General features: G+C 35.9%; 2 protein-coding genes across 3 annotated transcripts; both read left to right on the top strand.

Annotated features, from left to right (window-relative positions):
• The first annotated feature begins 9,012 nt into the window (after positions 1-9,012).
• Positions 9,013-11,973, top strand: LOC134802791 (uncharacterized). The gene is made up of 4 exons (XM_063775503.1): positions 9,013-9,144; positions 9,795-9,880; positions 10,085-10,232; positions 11,414-11,973. The coding sequence occupies exons 1-4, from the start codon at positions 9,028-9,030 to the stop codon at positions 11,915-11,917; spliced, it is 855 nt and encodes a 284-aa protein (XP_063631573.1). The 5' UTR covers positions 9,013-9,027; the 3' UTR covers positions 11,918-11,973.
• A 917-nt stretch (positions 11,974-12,890) lies between these two features.
• On the top strand, positions 12,891-18,356 carry LOC134802719 (GATA zinc finger domain-containing protein 14-like). Of its 2 annotated transcripts, none has more exons than XM_063775364.1 (4): positions 12,891-14,561; positions 15,029-16,082; positions 16,819-17,095; positions 17,796-18,356. In XM_063775364.1, exons 1-4 carry the CDS (start codon positions 13,088-13,090, stop codon positions 18,081-18,083), a joined length of 3,093 nt encoding a protein of 1,030 aa, XP_063631434.1. In that variant the 5' UTR covers positions 12,891-13,087; the 3' UTR covers positions 18,084-18,356. The 2 variants fall into 2 exon arrangements, with proteins under 2 accessions (XP_063631434.1, XP_063631435.1); XM_063775365.1 differs by having other exon boundaries at positions 12,896-13,466.
• Positions 18,357-21,299: the final 2,943 nt, after the last annotated feature.

Genomic DNA, 21,299 nt, shown 5'->3' with positions numbered 1-21,299 from the left:
TGCAGGGGTTCCGTAAGAATTTAGAACACTATGCTTTAGTCGCCTCGAAAAAATTTACAATGCATAAAACACACTTCTAAAAACTATTGTTTTATTGTAGGGTTCCATCAAGTATTTCGCTTTCCAAAAGGGTTCCGTCAAAAAAAAAAGATTGAGAACCGCTGCTCTATGAGTAGAATAAACTTTTTCTTTAAATCGATTTCAATTAAAATGTTTAATTCAATTCTTCTTCTTCAAATTCTAATTCAAAGTTATTAACTCCATTTATATTAGTCGTATTTAAAGCTCCTAATACCTTGACACTAGGGTTGCCAGATCGAAAGGCGCTATTATCGGGAAAAAATATAAATTTTTCGGGATTTTGGGACTTAAGTCGGGAAAAAAAAAACATAAAGTATATAAAGTAATTGTATTAAAAACAACGGTATTTTACATTATTGGCACTACGTTAGCTACGCGCTCGACGCGGGTCGCTCGCTCGCTCGACGACAGTTCGGAACATGAAATTATTGTTTTATAACGTGATTAACGTGAAGCTGTTTTTCGGGACAATTTTCACTTCGTCGGGAATCGGGAACACATGCTAAAAATCGGGAGAATCCCGCCAAATCCCGACCATCTGGCAACCCTACTTGACACAGGCAAAATAGTCCCACTGGACTGAAGCCATTTAATTTTAAAAGAACGAATGAATATGAAAATATGACACACTCCTCACTTTGTTCTATAAATTTTTTAATTTGTCATTTTTTTTATTAAAATTTGTTAGTAGTATAAGGCGCGAAATTCAAATTTTATATGAGACGATAACCCTTCGCGCCTACATTTTTTAAAGCCGCTCTTTTCTACTGACGGAAATGACTTGACAGAGTATAGTTTAAATAGAGGGACTTTAGGCTTTGTGCATCTACAGTAGATCTACATTCTACAGCATGCGGAAGACTCATCCAAGCTCAGATACTATCGGGCATAACATAGTAATCTATTGCAATTCAGAGATACGCAGGAATAACAAAGTTGCTCCTGCGCGGAATGATAATAGGATCCTGTATCGAGCCAATGACCTGAGGCCCTAAACTAAGCAAACCTTGTACTATGGGTACCTGAGGTACCTACTAGGCTATGAGATATATAGGTACATAAATAGATGAATACATATAAAACATCCATAACTCACATGCAAAAGTTCGTGATAAACATACAAAATAAATGGCCTTACCAGAATTCGAACCCTGGACCTTTAGCTTCGTAGGCAGGGTTACTACCAACTAGGCTAGATAAAGATAAAGATGTATTATTTTCCATATTACAATGCGTTAAATATAAAGCTACGAGTAGGTACGAGGGCGTTAAATTTATTTAATAACTAGCGACCCGCCCCGTTTTCGCACGGGTCAACAAATTGTACACCAAAACCTTCCCCAGGAATCACTCTATCAATAGGTGAAAACCGCATGAAAATCCGTTCAGTAGTTTTTGAGTTTATCGCGAACATACAATAGTACATACACACAGACGCGGCAGGGGACTTTGTTAAGGTGTAGTGACAGGGGGTGCGAAACTCCTCGCTTCGGACAAACTCGGTTCCGTTCGGCTCAGCAGGGCTCAGCATTGCTCCGAGAAATTATTAGGGTTGGCACCACTTGACGTCCCTTTGCGTGCAAGACCACAGATAAGATAATGACTTGAATGTTGACAACCCTAAATAGCCGATAGGGCTAGTGCTATACATTAGAAAGGGACAGCATGATTCGACCCTGAACCGCTGTCAAATTTCGGTTTTATAGGAAGTTTCCTTCTGTACGGTAGTACTATTATTTATTCTGTTGTACATTTTCAAAGTAACGTTAATCCAATGTTAAGTTTGTCGAACTTACTATGACATTGTCTATCCATCATTGGCTACGTATTCCGCGCACGTATCTAAGTAGAGTTATGTGTTTTGCCGCTAAAATGTCTAAGATTCGGGGTCGCCGACCGGCGGTTATGTGAAAGAAATAGCTGCTCCGAATTTTGAACCTTTTTAGACATTACATAGTTTTTTTGCAAGTTTTTTATATACAAGCTTTTATCGAGACGATTCTAACAAACCCAAACTCTATCGGATGCCAAACATAAATTTTTCACAAGTTTTGTTAGGCATTTTGATATTTATTGAGATAAAATTTTACAGCATTACAGGGGGCCGATTTTTGAATTTCGACCGCTCGATTTCGTATATTTCGTTCAATAATATCTCCAGTACCCGGCTATTAAATTCTACTAATAGAATTGAAAACGAGTGGTCAATACCACTCGATTCCCAGTTTCTATCGCTCGTATTTCAAAAATACGCATTTCGCCGTTTTCCACCGATTTTCGAGTGACGAAATCGAACACTCGAAATTCAAAAATCGGCCCCCAGCTAAGCGCCAATGCGCTGTAAAATTGGTAAATAATTATTAAACCTACCTATAGGTAATAAAACTATACGATAAATATGACAATAATTTATAAAAACTACCTATGTTGATTCACAAAAACGTAAACAATATTTTAAAAGTATATATATGATTTTTGGTTTTTGATCAAAAGAAAATGGATTGCTTCATTAAAATATTCCTTATTTATGCTTTTTTTAGGCATTCGTCAACAACGTAGGTATTCGTAACTAAGAAAAGTTGCATTTAGATCAACTTACAATAGTGATGTCATTCCAGCTATCCCTTATTTAGTAATTCCACTCATGTACAGTCAGCGCCGGATTTCGGCCGTTGTACAGTTAGACACAGTTACGCGATTGCGATCTGTCGGATTTGCCGATTATTTTGACCGACATTTTGTGACCTTAAATAGCGGAGGTATGTTGCCAAAAAGGTCATTAAAGTAGGCAACGCTATGTGGTAATATCACGTACCTTAATCCTTAATATACTTATGTATCTGTGTACAGTGTGTACATATGTAAAATTATTAATTTCCGTTACCCAAAGGTTGTCGGATGAGATGGCTTTTTAGCAAGACCGCCGGTTGTTTACCTCTATTTGTGTTTCTGTTTTCTTTTGTACTTATTGTTTTCTTTTGAGGTGTACAATAAAGAGTATTTATATTGTACAGTTATGCTTGAGGCGGCGGGGTATTCAGTAAATACACCACTATTAAACAAAACTTACTAGGGGCCCTGTGAACGGCGGACCTCGTTAACCACATACCATTGTTCTCAGAGGCGGATTTACAGTGTTGGGCGCCCTAAGCCCAGTGGCGGATTTTGCAGTCTTGGCCGCCCTTGGCCCGGGGCCCTGTAGTAACAACTAGCCGCCCCTTTCTCAGCATCCATCATGTAGACCAGCGGTCGGCAACCTTTTAGCAGCCAAGGGCCAATAGTAGTTAATGGAGGTGACGCGGGCCGTACTTTGTTAATATTTATGACTTTATGAGACATTGTCGTTTGTCACTATTACATACAAAATAGCCAAGGCGCCTCTCGGGCCGCAAGTGACAGTTACGCGAGTCGCATGCGGCCCGCGGGCCGCAGGTTGCTGACCGCAGATGTAGACTATACCGTGCGGCCCTAGGCCCGGGCCTACTCGGCCATAGGGCAAATCCGCCTCTGCCTAGGCCCCAGGCCCTGTAGTAAGTATAGTACCTAAGTACGAGCCGCCCCTTTTTCAAGAAAATCCGGACATACCCGTAGCTACGATAGCATTTTGCCGAGTCCTTCGCTTCGCTCGGTAAAAAATATACCTCTTTAAATGTTTAGGACCAGCAAAGAGGGGAAGCTTGGAGGGTCTGGGGCTGATTAGTGTCGATTAGTGTCTAAGGCATAGGCGTACCCACGGTGGGGCAAGGTGGGGCAGTTGCCCCACCCTGGTCTCTGACCATAAGCTAAGAATTTCTGTTTCAACCGTACCCGTTACAACGTACCCAGCCTCCTCTACTTCTGCCCTACCCCTTAAAAAATGCTGCGTACGCCCATGGTCTATAAGGGGACATAATAGGGACATTTCCGGGCTGAAAACGGGAGGTCTGTCGCCGCGTCTTGCATCGAACGTGGTGGGGGTGTCGGTCGCAGGGGTTGATTGCGATATCTCAGAAATGTATGAACAGTTCAGTAAATAAACAGCTCAATTTAATTAGCGTTAATCGAGGGAAAGAGACACCGATAGAGAAATTTCGTTCTCCATGTTAAATTTAACATTCGGATAATTTACTTTGTGGGTATACGCCCTAAGACTTTCAGATGGGTCTCTATTGTTTCCCATAAAGTTTTAAGTGATAATGTATCGTTTGTCCGCATTTTCGTTACTCATAATTTGGTTTTTCTCAGAAACGCGTAACTTTTCAGGATTGCCATAAAACAAACCCAACCTAACCTATCTATAGGATAAGCTTACTCGTGGCATTTAGGTAGCACTTAAAAGATTAGTTTAAATAATTTCTTTTTTTTGTGATTTCGTTTTCTCGACTCGTATAGGAAGAACATTGTCACATCACTAGTCTGTTAGAAACTGTCAAGTGCCACGAGTTACCGATGTGTGCTCATCACTAATCTTTTAAGTGCTACCTAAATGCCACGAGTTACCGATGTGTAAGGATAAACCTTACGAAAATCCTGAAAAGTTAACGGTTTCAGAATTATGACTAATGATGATCTGACAATTATTACATTATGACTTTCAATAATTATGTCAAACACGGATCCGCTTTCGGATATATTTATTGATTCGTATCACCATATCACCCAATCGTGTTGGATTGGAATCGATTTGGCGTGCATGATCAAGTAAGTAAGGTAAGTCAAGGTTGGATGTGACAGAATTCGAGCCAGACGGCCAGGGCTATAACCGCGAAAATCGAAGTTCGCAAATTGCGGGCATTTTTCTCTGTCACTCCAATTACGCCTTCATTGGAGTAAAAGAGAAAGATCCCCGCAATTTGCGAATTTCGGTTTTCGCGGTAGCCTCCCAGAATTTGATGCGAGTGTAACTTTCGGTAACGTCAACATAAAAGGATATTTTAGACATTTATTTTAAGATTAGTTTTATTTATTTTTAGATTTAGGTTTATAAGTTTTAGAAGTTAGTCACTTAATGCTGTTATTTGTTATTTCCGTTTCCTTAATAAAGGCCAACAAAGGATATTTTTCTACATATTTTCGTAGAAATTAAAAATTTTTACTATTACATACAGGTACTTTAATTTTTGTTACTTTCTAAATGGAACCTGAACTAAAAGGACTCAAAAATCCAATGGCCATAAAAGCATTAAATATCAAAGAAACCAACTAAAAACATTTAATTTTTTAAGTAATTTGTTAATAAATAATTGGTTAATAAGTAAAAATGGCGGTTAAGACTGTCTAACCTATAACCTAAAATATGGCTTGGCCGTGGCAAGGAAGATTATTTAATAATGTACCTACCCACAGTCAAACCTTGTACTTTAATTACGTACAGTAAAAGTGGCATGAAGGAGCCAGCTTTTAAAATAGTCACATATCGGTAGTAATTTCGTACGAACTTTTTTTAGTGAGAACACTAATAATTCCCCATCACCTATTATGAACAATTAAATAAATCATACAAAATTTGTTACCGACATAAATTTTTAAAGTAATTCATCACTTCAATTATTTAGGCAAAAGGTAGAGTTTGAAAATGAAATTAAAACGCATCGAAAAAAAATGTTGTCTTGTTCTTACGCTACGCTTTAGAACATCAGCGACAGTAAAAAAAGTTACAACAGCCATGTTTTATTGGCAAATCACCTGCTACTATTGCCAGGCGTGGCTCACTATCGCGATTTCGTCGCTTTGCTACAGGTAGCTAAAAGTACATCCGTTCGGCCCCAATGTTGGGGAAAGCCATAAGCCGCGCGTGGCGCTGTCGCCACCTAGCGGCCATATCTGTCCTGATCGTAACAGACGCGTTTTGTTAGAGAGTGAGTCTTCTGCACCTAGTACTATTATTTATTCTGTGCAATAGCTGACGCTACCTAATCCCTGGTCCTTATTCTGCATTCAACACACGGACCCGTTCCGCGTTTATATAAGAGCCAGATGCCAATTTTCGCACATTCCTATTTTGAAAATATACGCGCCAACTATTCTTGTTTAATAATTTGATTTTGGATTTTTTTTCTGACTGTGCTGTGGATGTGTTGAGTGAAAATTAGTATTTGTAGTAGTTTTTGGTGAGTTTCAATATGATTACCCAAGTAACAATTTGTGGTACTATAGTGGTCAATAGAACGTTTCCTAAATACCACCTAAGGTCCTATAAAAGACCTAAGAAGGTTGTATAAAGCCGAAATGGCGCATCTTTAGTGCCATTCAGTGATATAGTAGACCTGTAGCAGTGTCAGCCGTGACGTTTTAGGTCTATAAAAGTGATGTAATGCATGACTCTTGTGCTAATTTGTTGTCAGAAACGCCATTATAGTGTTAATTTATACTATAGTAGCATTTGAGATTCCATTATAGTGCTTGTTTTATACTATAGTAGTATTTGAAATTCTATTATAGTGCTTTTTTATACTATTGTAGAATTCATAGTTCCTTTACTACTTGTTGTGTGTTTACTTCACAAAAACGGTACTAAGTAAAATGGTGATAAATAAAGACGTTATATTAATATGCGCCATTTAGATGTCGAATAATTCGGTCTTTAGTGCAAAAAGTATATGGGACGGAAGTTTTACCGTTAGAATAGTATTGGGTTAATGAGGAATTTTAAATGCCCCCTCGATTTATTTATGTTTTTAATAAAATAATTTAATAAAATATTATGATATTCACCATAGTTACTACTATACAGCCAAGAAGTAAATCCGACGCTTTTATAGGCTAACTATAGAACTTAGGACGAAATATTCACCGCCATCATGATTAAAATTAGGGTTCCAAAAGAATTTTGCTGTGACCCAGTTGCACCTACAAACTCTTTAGAAAGATATAGGATTTTTTTTTAATTTAGATGTAGTCATTACTGTTGTTTCCTTTTTCAATGAGATTGGTAAAAAAAATGTGCTAATAATGGATGTCGATAAATATCTAAACCGTCACGATTTTATGCTTGTATTAAATCATTGATGATAAATCTCACCTACAATCACTAATATCACTGGGGTCTTTTTTATCAATTCATTAAAATATAAAAATATTTTGTACGGAACCACATTATGTGGCTTAGGCCTGAACTTATATAAGCAAGATATAAGTAGCCATTACAGATCAAATTGATCATTTACAAGTAGTCGTTTTCTACCTTTATGTATCTAACTCGGTTTATAAAAGACATAACAACTCAGCTATAACGCTGTTGTCTTTTAAAAGAAAAAACAAAACCACTATACAACAGTTTTGTGATATAAAAGAGTCATTGTGACGTTTACAGCGATGAGATATAATAGGGATTTAAAAACTACTAAAGCGCTTTTTAACGCTATAAATATGTCCCAAAAACGCTACTATAGAGCAAAACAGTTCTATAATAGTGTTCATATGACTACTAAAGTATTATGTACTATAGCAGTGATCTCTAAAGCCACTATATCCTATAATCGTTGTATAGTTGGGTTTTTGTCACTGTTTAAACACAAAACTATAGCGGCTTGCAGGGAACCTTAATAGCGCAAACTACTAAAGTATTATGTACTATAGCAGTGATCTCTAAAGCCACTATATCCTAAAATCGTTGTATAGTTGGGTTTTTCTCACTGTTAAAACACAAAACTATAGCGGCTTGCAGGGAACCTTAATAGCGCAAACTACTAAAGTATTATGTACTATAGCAGTCATCTCTAAAGCCACTATATCCTAAAATCGTTGTATAGTTGGGTTTTTGTCACTATTAAAACACAAAACTATAGCGGCTTGGCAGGGAACCTTAATAGCGCAAATTAGTTGCATAAAAGTGATTCCAAATACTATTATACAGTAATATTGCTCTATAGTGATTATATTTGAACCTGTTATAGTACACGCCTGTAACGGCTCTATAAAATGATGATGTAAACCTTTACATCAATTGCTTATAGAATATATTAGCTGTATAAGCCTATAGAGCAAAAAGGTGTTGCCAAGCGCTTTTATACGACAGGTGGTCATCTCTGAAACCTTAATACGACGTCTATACAAGCTTTTAGCGATAAAAACTAAAATTATAGGACTAAAATGTTACTTGGGTAGTTATTAAGTACCTATTTTTGATATCATTAAAAAGTATTAACGTAAAAAGACACGCTCTTATCAAACTTTGTAGATTTTAAAATTATTTTTGAACATTGGAAAATAGTTTCTTGATTAATTTAATTTTCTTATTTTTTCTTAATTTTCCCGTGTTTAATGTTTTTTTAGTGTTATAATAATAAATAAATAATAATTTAGCCTATATACGTCCCACTGCTGGGCATAGGCCTCCTCTCAAGCACGAGAGGGTTTGGGTTATAGTCCCCACGCTGGCCCAATGGCGGTTGGGGACTTCACATACACGTTTGAATTTCTTCGCGGATGGATGCAGGTTTCCTCACGATGTTTTCCTTCACCGAAAAGCGAGTGGTAAATATCAAATGATATTCCGTACATAAGTTCCGAAAAAACTCATTCGTACGAGTCAAGATTTGAACCCGCGACGCGACCGACCTCGGGATTGAAAGTCGGACGTCAGATCCACTCGGCCACCACCGCTTTTTAATGTTATAAAATTATATTTTACAGTACCTACATATGGTCCTACTTTCCCGCACTAGTGCGGGAAACAGCACTTTCCGTGCGTATGTCAAATGTTTAAAGGGCCATATATATGTACTGTAAAACGTTGTACGATAGGTACACGTGCGAATAAGTAATTCGCAACTCGTGTCGATTTAAAACACTCCCTTCGAATTTCCTCTTTTCCGCACTTGTATCGTAAATAACTATTTTGTTTGATTAGTAAATCTTTCTCATCTTAGTGTGTGGGTATCCCAATTACTTGCACTAACATCACTAGTACCTACTTTACAATATTATGCTTCCAGGTTTTCATCAATACCTTTTAATGTACTGAAGATGATGAATCCAAATTCAAAATATTTATTTATCATATTTCTCTGCGTGACCTGCGCCGGGGCATTAGATGACATTGATTTAGAACTTGAAAATGGAATTATGGGAAAGCTATTAAGGGTAAGTACATCACAGTGTAAAAAGTAACAGTGGACCGACGCCTTTGATAGGCTTTGATGTTTGCGTAAATGCCGACACCGCACATGAACACAGTAGGGTTGCCACAGACTTTTACAAGACTTGCACTTGACGTACTATAAGACACGCTAGCTCTGTAAGTAGTACCGAGCTACTAACAATGGCGATGTATGCAGCTCGGGTGTGCGCGACCCATCCCTCACACCCCAAACAATTGCCCTGTCTAGACGGCTTCGTCGAATGACTGTATTGTTTTATAGAAAGCCTACTTGACCAAGTCATCAACTACAAACATGATTAAATTTTGAGCAACTTACTTATCTGTTACAATTATTAAGTACAACTATTATTTCTGGGTGTTAAGGAATCTGGTAGGTACACTTCATTTACAATACTTTTATTGGAAAAGCTATTAATTTACCCAATACAGATAGAGCCTCTAATACTACACTTACTATATTAAAATTGCACTCGGCTAGCTCTAAATTATAATACACGAGCATTGAACTCTAAACTAAGAAAGAAAAATAAACTGAGAGAGTCTAAAGTAGCATTACCTCTCACGATTCAAACTGTTTGATTTAAATCAAAGACATCTGCAGGACTAATCACAAGTACCTATTTCTTTTCAGGCAATGGAAAACCAAACGAAATCAGATACTCTGAATCTGCCAGCTAATGCATCGTCTATCAGAGAAAATATTACAGATACCTTTAGGTAAGTACCTAGAGTTAGACCAAGAAAATTCTGCAGCGATTCTGATAGCCCACGCAGTGCAAGTGTTATTTATACGTCATAATTTCATAGAAGCCGCTGCTGTTAATATAATAAGCTACAAAAAACATTAGAAAACTAAAGGATTCAGATCGAAGGTCATTGGCGTGGGGTAGCCCCTTAAGCAGTGTTCACTATTTGTTCCAGCTGCGAGAACCGAACGTACGGTTACTACGCGGACGTTGACAACGAGTGCCAAGTGTTCCACGTGTGCCTTCCCTCGCAGACGCCGTCGGGGCGCAGCGTCACGTATAGATGGAGCTTCATCTGCCCTAACGAGACTGTCTTCAACCAGGTATGTGATATCCATACTAATATTATAAAGGCGAAAGTGTGTCAGTCTGTCTGTTACCTCTTCACGCTTAAGCCGCTGAACCGATTTAGTTGAAATTTGGTATAGAGATAGTTTAAGTCCCGGGGAAGGACATAGGATAGTTTTTATGTCGGAAATCATCCATGAAGAGAGTGCAAAAGGGGGTGGAATTGAAAGAGTTAATGAATTGCCTAATAATTGAAGTAAGCAATGCGCGAATGAAGGACTGCTATTATCCAGGCGCTATACCTACTTCAGCTGATGTCACTAATTCCACGCTGACGAAGTCGCGGCCAAAAGCTAGTTATATATATTAAGAACAGGTCACTCATGATCAGCGTTTTTCGACTTAAAATATGAGAGATGAGAGTGACCCGTTCTTAATATATTTAATATGTATGTATCACACGGAATTATTGTTATTAAAACAGGTATGTGATCATTATGAGCCTAAAGTGAAAGATTTCTGAGGTATTTTTTTGGAATGAACCTGCATGAAAGAGACAATGTATTTTGTTTAATAGTTTACATATCAGATTATGGTTAAGCCGAAAAAAACACATAAAAAAATTGCCATACCATAGAAAACTCCCTTAGAATCGGACCAGGCTAACTCTGTTCGAGGTCGGCATTTGCCGTAGCAAAGTGTGGTGATGTCATCATTAATATCAAATTCCTATAAAAATAATAAATAAAATAAATAAATAAATAAATAAATATTATAGGACATTTTTTACACAAATCGACTAAGCCCGACGGTAAGCTCAAGAAGGCTTGTGTTGTGGGTACTCAGACAACGATATATATAATATATAAATACTTAAATACATAGAAAACAACCATGACTCAGGAACAAATATCTGTATCATCATACAAATAAATGCCCTTACCGGGATTCGAACCCGGGACCATCGGCTTCGTAGGCAGGGTCACTACCCACTAGGCCAGACCAGTCGTCATGATGAAAAATAATCATGATGTTGATAATGACACCTCACTTTGTCCTGTTCAAGTCGGCAAAGTTAGCAACAGTAATGATTAAAACAACCTACACTTTCGCAGTTTCGGGATTGGTGGTTCCAAGTAGTTATAATTTTATAGTTGCTACCTATGCATTATTATGTGTATGAAATGTATTTCAATATGTAATATATTATTTACAGGAAGTCCTCGTGTGCACAAGGCCAAGAGACGCAATCGATTGCGAAGATTCACCCAATTACTACTATTTAAACATGGAAATCGGTAAAGAAACAAATGACACTCAATCTGAAGCTGAAGATAACACAAATATAGAAAATATGAATACAGAAACTAATAAAAACACAGAAACGGTTAACCAGCAAACTACCAAGGACAGGAATAGAGAAAGAATAAAAATAAAACAGCAAAGAAAACCGGCTAATAAAAGAAAACAAAATTTGATAGCACAAAGTCTTTTACAAGAAGTCGTTAAAGAAGATTTAGGTGATAAAAATATCGAGATACCTTACATGAATCCGGAAATAATAGAAATTGGACCTAAAATAGAAGATGTCAATGATGAAGTTCCAGTGGCAATTACTGAAGAGGAATTAGAAAACGCAAGGCTTTTTGCAGAAAGGAGTTTGAAGATGAAAAACAGAAAGTTGAAAAGAGGTTTATTTAGGTTTAAAGCTGATGTGTAGGTTAAGTACTTTGGAATATTGACAAAAAATGCAATAATAAAGATAAAACCACTGTTGACTGTGTAAATTGTGTTTAAATAATCACCGAAGTTACCCATAGGTCTACTACTAGGTTATGCTATGTGCAATTTATTTGCATTATTGCTTTGTAACTAATAATAAAATACCGACTTAAACTACACATAGTTGCAAACTAAGCTATACTTGGTCAAGCAGATCTTGTTAGTAGAAAAAGGCGGCAAATTTGAAAAATGTAGGCGCGAAGGGATATCGTCTCATAGAAAATTTGAATTTCGCGCCTTTTCTCCTAACAAGATTTGCTTGACCATCTATATCTTCAAGGTATTCGTACCGTCAGAGCTAAGGGACAAAGTAATTAACGTTAAATATTAACGTTTTGGATGCCTAACTATTCCAAAATTATCTTGGTCTATTACTAAATACATTTATATTGGTTACGCAACTGCTGGGCACTGGCCTTCTCTTGTGTACAAGTACGTTTTCTAAGCTATTTTTGGTCATTACACTGGCCCAATGGAGATTAAGAACCTGATGAGTATTGGTGCTTCGAGCGTTGGGCATGGGGGACAAATGGAGCTCTTCAAAAAATCCCCGGAACTTGTTCGAAGATTACAAAGTTTAATGTGCCTACGCACAAAGTACCTTACCTACATGGGTATATTATTCGTAAGTTTTTGTTTTATATGCAGCAACGTATAACAAACCTATGACATAACTTTGTCTACACGAATTGCATGAAAAATAAGAAGAATTTTAAATTGCCTAATGTCTGTATGTATAAAATAAACTACAAGTAATATAGTAGTTGTACTTTACAATTGATTAGGTATGTGAAAAAGACAGTAGAATACTTTTCTTGATAGACAGAAATTAAAATTATCTGATAATCTGAATTTTAATTACCTATATGATAACTTGGTTATAAATAGCTAATCTTATAATCTGTGTATTGGAAGCAAACATTTTTAATTGAAATTGACTTAAGACGCAAATGAGACAATCCGACACACTTATCTTTAACGAGAAAACTCATGAAATAAAAGCGATTTCATAGCCTTATCAACAAATTTTATGCCTCGATCCGCTTCGCGGTTGAGCGAATAGCTTCAAGCTAGTAGTTTCATTCCAACATGAGAATAAAGTAACAAAATGCTAACTTTATTTCTAATAATCACGTTGACCAACTTCAAAATAATAAGTGGCGAAGAAAACAGTGATACCAAATTTATTAACTCACTACCAGAAAAACAGAAGAAAGAGTTTCTTCAAAAAGTAGAGAAAAGAATACAAAATGAAGTCCCTGAAGTCAAGTCTCCAGAACTGAATGACACAAATGTTGACCTTTACGAAAAACGTTTAGAAGATCAAAGTAAATCTGTTCAAAATATTCTGCGATCCGAAATAGAAAATCTTAAAACTCATCATCGGCGAAATTTAAATGATACCGGAAGAATTGAAGCATCCTATATTGACTTGACCTTACGAACTATAAACGAAAATTCCGAGGCAACAAGGAGAAAAAACCAAGGTAATAAAATAGTAGAAGACGTTAAAAATATTCCCGTAATAGTACAGTATGACAGTAAAGATGATAGCAATCATAAAAATAGCCTAAGTAACACGTCCATTATAATACAAAATACAGTGCCACAAGCTGATAAAAACGAATCGAAGGTAAATGTTATAACGTGGGAAAATACGAAACCTGTAAATCTTAATGACTCTTCAATTGAACACAAAAGAACTGGGAGACGTTCAAATGATTTTGACGCGTTTGAAAATGTTGATAACGCTACCATAGAAATACGAGACAATACCGCTAATTTTAGTTTGGATTCTATAAATGATAACACTACAGTCAACACGGAATCATATGATGTAGACAGCAATAAAACTACGAATTATGCCTTAGGCGTAAGTTCAAACCAGGACAGTGATAACTCAAAAACAGATGTTGATAACGCTACCGTAGAAATACGAGATAATACCGCTAATTCTAGTTTGGATTCCATACATGATACTACTACGGTTAACACGGAATCATATTATGATGTAGACAGCACCAAAACTACAAATTATGCCTTAGGCGGAAGTTCTTCAAACCGGGACAGTGATAACTCAAAAACAGAAAGCGTTGCTTTTGATACCTTAAACCCACAGGAAGACCATAAAACCACAAACACTTCTTCACAAGTTGAAAACAACGCAATGTTAGAAAAGATCACAGAAATTAGTTCAACGTTAAGTTATTCCAAATTTGATGCAAAAATTAGTAACTCAACTGGTAAAAGCTCGCAACCAAAATCGGATGTTTTTATTGATACAACAGCACAATATAATGAAAGCACACAAACACATTACGAAATTAGTAGTACGACGGAATATTATTTCGATGAAAAAACATCTAAGCCGAGTACGATAATAGATAATGGGAATGCAACTATACGTGATCTAGATAGTAGTAGTACAGTATCTGACAATATAACAACTACAAAAAAGGTTGATAGCATTACCGAAATTACAACAGTTGACAGTGCTACTGAAACTACAAATAATATACTTAGGACTCAAATAAGCGATGTTAATACAGACACACGTAAAGATTATAATACTTCTACAACAGGTAATTTTAACGTCGTAACAAATAATTTATACGGAAGTAGAAAACATTTTAGATGTAGACCTGGTGCCAGATAGTGAAAGCGAACGTAATGTTTAATATAATCATAAAATTGCTATCATAATCATTATTCTTATTCGTATACATTAATTCAGTGAATTATGAGAGGTTCTAGAATATTGAAACAATAATAACACTCAACACTCAATGATGATGCTAAGTACAATTCTATAATTGATAGGTACATGGAGGTAAAGGCTTTTACTAAAACGTAATTTATTACATATGACACACATATTAATATTGCATATAGATATACCTACCATGAATACTGTTTAACCTTTTTACTATTTAACAACATTACTATAGGTATCTAACTGATACACGGTAATAAATGATTGTAATTACACGAAACAGATGTTAAAGCCTAAAGTAATCAAGAAGTCTCATAGTATATTTCACTGTTTCAGAGTCGAATAATCCAGAATCCGATTCGCATAGTAAAGAAGACAGTGAAAAACAGCCACATTTAGTACCAGTATATAATTATGACCCCGAAAACGCATATTATAACGCAAACAACCAACAATCTCAAAGTAATGTTGAAGGAGGGTCGATTATTAAAATTAAAGAAACACGTTCAAAATCTAATTTCGATGTTAATACAAATGAAAACAAAAAGAGTTTAAGAGTTAAGGATGTTAAAGAAAGGATTATATCAAATGATAAAATCAAACCAACTTTTGATTTGTACGATGTAATATTAAGCGATGTATCTGAAGAATCGTCAGAAGACAGCGTTTTAATTGAAAAGCCTTTAAAACATACTTTGAAGAAGATACGTACAAAGCTACACAGAAACAAAATGAATGGAAAATCTAAAGACGATGTCAATAATAATGATATTATCACAATAATAGCGGGAAAAGAACATAAAGGTGATTACAGTAGCAATACAAATAAAAATGATAAGCATGGTATTATCGAGCTATTTACAAACTTTGGTGCCCTTTTGCAAAATCTGGTTGATAGAGCTAACGATAATGAGACACCATCTTCTGAAGGAATAAAAGATTCCGATAAGGAAACTTACAAAGAAATAGCAAATTCTTTAGAAAATCACAATAAAATACTTAAAAATCAAGGTCTCCAACAAATAGTAAACATCGTTAAACATATCCAAGATAAAGCTGGAGAAAAAAGACTAAAACAAAACAATAATAAACGTAATAAGAAAGAACATCAATATCGGTTCCATATTAAAGATAGGGATGAAAAGTATAAACAGAAACAAGAAGAAATATATACTTCTTTAGACCATAATGATATAAATTATCCAAATTTTGGTTCCCAAGATACAAAGTTTAATAAATCAGCTTCTAAAATAAATGATGATTACTTGGAGATACATATTAACAATCTGAAAAATTTGATTGATAGAAATGATTTGGGATTAAAAAAATATGACTGGCTAGGAACAACTGTTCTTATTCAAGCTGGTTTAGAAAAAATGCAAGAATTAACGTGAGTATTCTAAAATAAATATTGAAAACCTTATTCTTTCAAATCTGGACTCATTCTACTCAGTATGGACAGCATTCTCCATCCTACCATTAAAAAAGATGTTCCAAAATGTCCATTCCATTACACGTTTTAACGTGAAAAATGTGCGTGACGTAGTGGAAAATACAATTTTCATACAAATTTTTTTTTAGCATCAGCATTGAATATGCTAGTGATTATGAGTTGAAAGAGCCCCAAAAACACCCCTGATCTATAAGAATCAGGTTATCAATATTTATTTTAATAAACGCCCGAAATTTTATTCATCGATTTTTGTTGTAACCGTAAAACCACCCAACTATAGTCTAATACTAGAGTTAGACCAATAAAAGTTTGCAGTGATTTTGATAGCCCACGCAGTGCAAGTGTTATTTATACGTCATAATTTCATAGAAGTTTGACGTTTAAAATGACACTTGCACTGCGTGGGCTATCAAAATCGCTGCAGACTTTTCTCGGTCTGACTCTACAACTATGTTCCCCAGTTTTAAAACATAAGATGGCCTTTTTGAAATCGAATACCTACTGGGCTACTGCTCAAGTCACGATGAGGATTGATTTTGGCAGACTATTTAAAAATAGCACATTTTTCCAAATGTTGTATTTGTATGTATAATTACGGATTTATGCATTTACGTTGAGCACATTCAAAAGTTATCACAAGTATTGATAATTTTATGTAAAATTTAAATTTCAGAGATAAGAAACTACGTGGTAAAAAACTACATCATTTAGATCAGAAACTCCTAGATTTTGTCATAAAACTTTATGAAACAGCAAACGAAATAATCGAATCACAAGCAAATGAGCAGAATTTGTCACCGAGGCGAAGAAAAAAACCCAAAAAGGAGAACTTAGATATATTTAAGGTATTAATTGGCATGGATATATCGACAATATTGGAGTCAAGATCGAAAAGTAAAGCCGAGGATTTTAAAGAGTTCTTGGACTGTCTCGAAATGTGCTTAAATGACGTAAGTATTTCCATAAAGATAAGCACCAAAGTATTTTTATAAGAGTTTCGTATGAGCAGAGGTGAAAACACGTATAGTGCGACATAAAATAGTAGAAATAAAAAAAAAAACATATTAAATTGTTGCCATGTTTAAGCAGTTTACGTCTAAAATGTGACAGTTACGTAGTAAGTGGCGCCCTCAGTAATTTTCTACAATTTCTTGTCGGACTGAACTGCTAGCCGTTTATAGTTGGCCAAAGGCGCCTACTGCCTAACCTTTCACAGATTTTATATACTCGAGGAATAGGGTCGGGTACCGCCGTGACCGAAATGTAATGGCGTTAATCACGTAAGCTGAGGACGCGGGTTCGTTTCCGGCCTCGTCCCCTGGAATTTCAGTTTATATTTTAAAATGTTTTATGTTCATAAAATTAATCACTTCCTATTGATGCAACAAAAATTAGACTTAAATCGTTGTCTTGGATAAAGCATTTGAGTACGTAGTCAAGTACAATACGGATTACGGACAGTCTACCACAAGGTAGTATCCTCGGTACTAAACTATTGTAATATATCATCATCATCATTTCAGCCTATATCCCATCCCACTGCTGGGCACAGGCCTCCTCTCATGCGCGAGAGGGCTTGGGCTATAGTCCCCACGCTAGCCCAATGCGGATTGGGGACTTCTTGTAATATATATTATATTTTAATTTCAGCTCCACACCGCAATAAAACAAGTATCATTAATCACCACATACAAGAAACAGCGTTGGTTTGAAAATATAAAGCAGCTATATCTACAATCCGCGGATGAAAAAGAATACTTAGAACTATTCTTACATCTGGTGATGACACGATTAATAGACCTCATAGACGCGAGAGTCAAAAAGATGAACTCAGAAGGCTATAACTTAAAGAGAGATAAAGTGGAGGTGGATAGGATTGAAGTGGAATTTGTACTGGCGATGAGGATTTGTAATAAGTTAGAGGAATTAAAGCAATAAATAATGATTTAGCATAAATTCAAAAAGAAGAAAATAATGCATTTATATTTTGAAAAGTAGTATCGGCACGAAAGTGAAAAGGTATTCGATGTTATCAAAATAATACAAATGATACTATAAACAACACATGCGATGTATTTTCTTGTACAATGGCTTGTTATAAGTCCTGAGAGACAAATAAAACTCTAAATCAATATATGTACTTTCGTCTTTATTTTATTATTTAAGAAAAATACAGTTGGCTACAATTAAAACTATTTGCTAAATCACAAACGGTGTGTTTTGGTATTTATAATCTTAAAATTCTAATAAATATTAACAATCATTTATACAGCCTCCATAGGCATAAAGTGCCAATAAGCACATTATATGTAACATTAAATACATACCGTAAAACAACCCAAGTATAATACAGTAAGGGGTCATCCATTAATTACATCACACGTTTAGGGGGAGGGACGGGGTCAAGATAATGTGACATGTTGTGACAAGGGGGAGGGGGGAGTCACAAACTTTGTGACGTCACTTTAACTTCATCAGTAACCGAAATTTATTTAGATTACTTTATCCGCTATACAGTGAAATAACAAGTTTTTGGAACGATAATCTTTTTTATTCATATACCTAATTTTCTTACCTTATCAGTTTTCCGTTATAAAATTACTAATATTTAGTTTGAAAAAAATATTTTTATAAAATATTAATGGTAACACTTAATTCGATTTGCCGATTTCGTTGAGAAAATGTGACGTCACACCAGGGGGGAGGGGTTTGCCAAATGTGACCAAGTGTGACAAGGAGGGGGGGAGGGGTCCAAAAACTTAGAAATTCGTGTGACGTAATTAATGGATGACCCCTAACTACAAAATATGGTCCACAATTAAGTATCAATACCAATTTTCTTCCCAGTCAAGAGTCACGCTCAGCAGGAAAGCCAAAAATGCGTTGGTATGACGATATCAAAAAACAGCTGGATCGAAATGGGTACAAAGAACGCCAAATAAAACAGAACGGCAAAAATCTTAGGAGGCCTATGTCTATATGATCGAAAAGGGCTAGAAAGAAGACCATTCTTGTATTTTGTATAATATACATATATATAATATACATAATATACATAGTATGATAGTATTTTCGGTCACGTACGCCGTAGGCCGGACAGCCATCTGGCCAAGCAGGGTCTCCGCTGGCAAGCGGCCGGCAGTAGACGGTCGGGGAGGCCTTGTACAGTCAACAACAGAGCTATGAATACAGGCAAAGTGTCAAAAACATGTATACAGTACTTTATTGCCTGTACATTAAGGTCGTGTATACATATTTTTGGCACTTAAATACAAATACAAATGCGTTTATTTCATTACTTTTTACATAAGTTCTTAGGTATAGTATAAGGGTTAGGTAGGTAATTAGTCCATCTTAGGTATAAGGAGTAAGTAGGTAAGTATTCATCTAAACATTGTGCAACAAATTGTGTAAGTAATGAAAAAGGTGCGGGTACAGCTTGCTGAATTTAAACCCGCCCTTGGTCAGCTAATTGGAATGGTATTAAGATTACATAATACACACTTTGCCTGTATTCATAGCTCTGTTGTTGACTGTATTACATGGAGGCGATCATCAGTTGAGAAAGAGGCGGGCTCAACTGGACTCAGCTGGAAAGAGCTGAAAGTAGCCGCTCAAGATCGCGACAAATGGAGGATTCTTCTGCGAGCCCTATGTCCCATGAGGGATAACAGGAATGCATCATCATTATCATCATGAAAGTATTTTACCTTAGAACGCGATATTCAAATAATAGTCACACCTGAACAAAGACTTTGTTCAGGGTAATTAATTTTGGACCAGTACTTGGAAGCTTGTTAGACTATATTTAGTAGGTTTATATTCCTTTAGCCTGTGGTTGAAAACTTATTTCAAATAAAACTCATCAAGAATTAGAATAGTAGATTGTTAACCAAGGGTTGAAAGGCACCCATTTCTGTCGAGGTAGTTTGGCGCTCGAACGCAGTGAGAGCGCCAATAGTCCGAGACAGAGATGGTGCCTTTCACCCGAGTTAAACACTCTACTTTTCATATCGAATGCGAGGAAACCAAACAAGACAAGGCAATTTCGCAAAATCAGTAATTGAAGTACCTAATAGACCTACGGCCATGATATTTTTCCTTACAACTTACTTACTTGCAATCAGAGACTTTACATGTGTGAAGATTAATAACCCCTAGCGAAAATCATTTAGATTGCAATATTTACGACAGCAAACATTTTTTAACAAACTGCAGTAATTTTAAAATTATTTGTTCATTATAATATGAAAAGCAGCGGGATTGCCTCTTACTTTTTAATTTTATACTTTTTCGTTCTAAAAGCCGCAACAGACTACCGGACCGCACCGCGAACTTGGTGCGCCACACCACGTAATAACATAATAAAAGTATTTTAAATATTAAATAACAATTTAATTAATAATATGAGAAAGTTTTATCTTGTATTTTATTTTATTTTCATGAATATAGTGCTAAATAACTTTAAATACCAATTTAATATCGTAGAAACGTTTAACTGTGGCTGTATAAGATTCTGCCTTTGCTCATTTACGCAAGTGTAAGGTTTAAAAAAATATTTTTGGTGTATTCCTTTTGGTTCCCGCCTTATGAAATCGAGTAAATAGAATTCAACGAAAGAAATCAAGAATAATTTGTTTTTAACAATTTACTTACATCATTTTTTATAAAAAAAGGATCAACGTGGGATTAGTAAAATTAAACAATTACCAATTGTTCCAGGCGAGGAAATAAAGACATTATTTTTCCATTTTGTTTCCACCCAGTCGTTCGTGGGACGGGTACGCAGAGGAGTACACCACTTTTCTGCGCTAGAGCATAAACATATCACTTTCTGCGCACCTTTTAGAACAACAACGACCCACTTTCAGAGCATGAGATATGAAAAGAGTATAGTTGCAATTTTTTTTAGATTTCTAGGTAAAAGTACCTATTCATGTAAAATTTATTAAGTAGGTATGGAACTATGGAGTCACGTATGACATACATACATACGTGACTCCAAGACATTTCGCCAATGACAGAAGGTCCTGGCGCCGCTGCACAAGGAGGGCCGACCCCAGATGAAATGGGAATATGGGCAAGGACAAGAAGAAGAAGTATGACATACATACATACATACATACATATAATCACGCTTATTTCCCGGAGGGG

The sequence above is a fragment of the Cydia splendana genome, chromosome 25, assembly GCF_910591565.1.
Source record: "Cydia splendana chromosome 25, ilCydSple1.2, whole genome shotgun sequence".
Taxonomy (NCBI): Eukaryota; Metazoa; Arthropoda; class Insecta; order Lepidoptera; family Tortricidae; genus Cydia; species Cydia splendana.
This window is presented reverse-complemented; position numbering and strand designations above follow the sequence as displayed.

Bases quoted from the DNA above. Each gene is read 5' to 3' on its own strand.
- LOC134802791 (XM_063775503.1), top strand. From the start codon at position 9,028: ATGATGAATCCAAATTCAAAATATTTATTTATCATATTTCTCTGCGTG. The intron at 9,145-9,794 runs GTAAGTACATCA...ATTTCTTTTCAG, and splicing joins TTATGGGAAAGCTATTAAGG to GCAATGGAAAACCAAACGAA. The intron at 10,233-11,413 runs GTATGTGATATC...TATTATTTACAG, and splicing joins ACGAGACTGTCTTCAACCAG to GAAGTCCTCGTGTGCACAAG.
- LOC134802719 (XM_063775364.1), top strand. From the start codon at position 13,088: ATGCTAACTTTATTTCTAATAATCACGTTGACCAACTTCAAAATAATA. The intron at 16,083-16,818 runs GTGAGTATTCTA...TTTAAATTTCAG, and splicing joins GAAAAAATGCAAGAATTAAC to AGATAAGAAACTACGTGGTA. The intron at 17,096-17,795 runs GTAAGTATTTCC...TTTTAATTTCAG, and splicing joins TCGAAATGTGCTTAAATGAC to CTCCACACCGCAATAAAACA.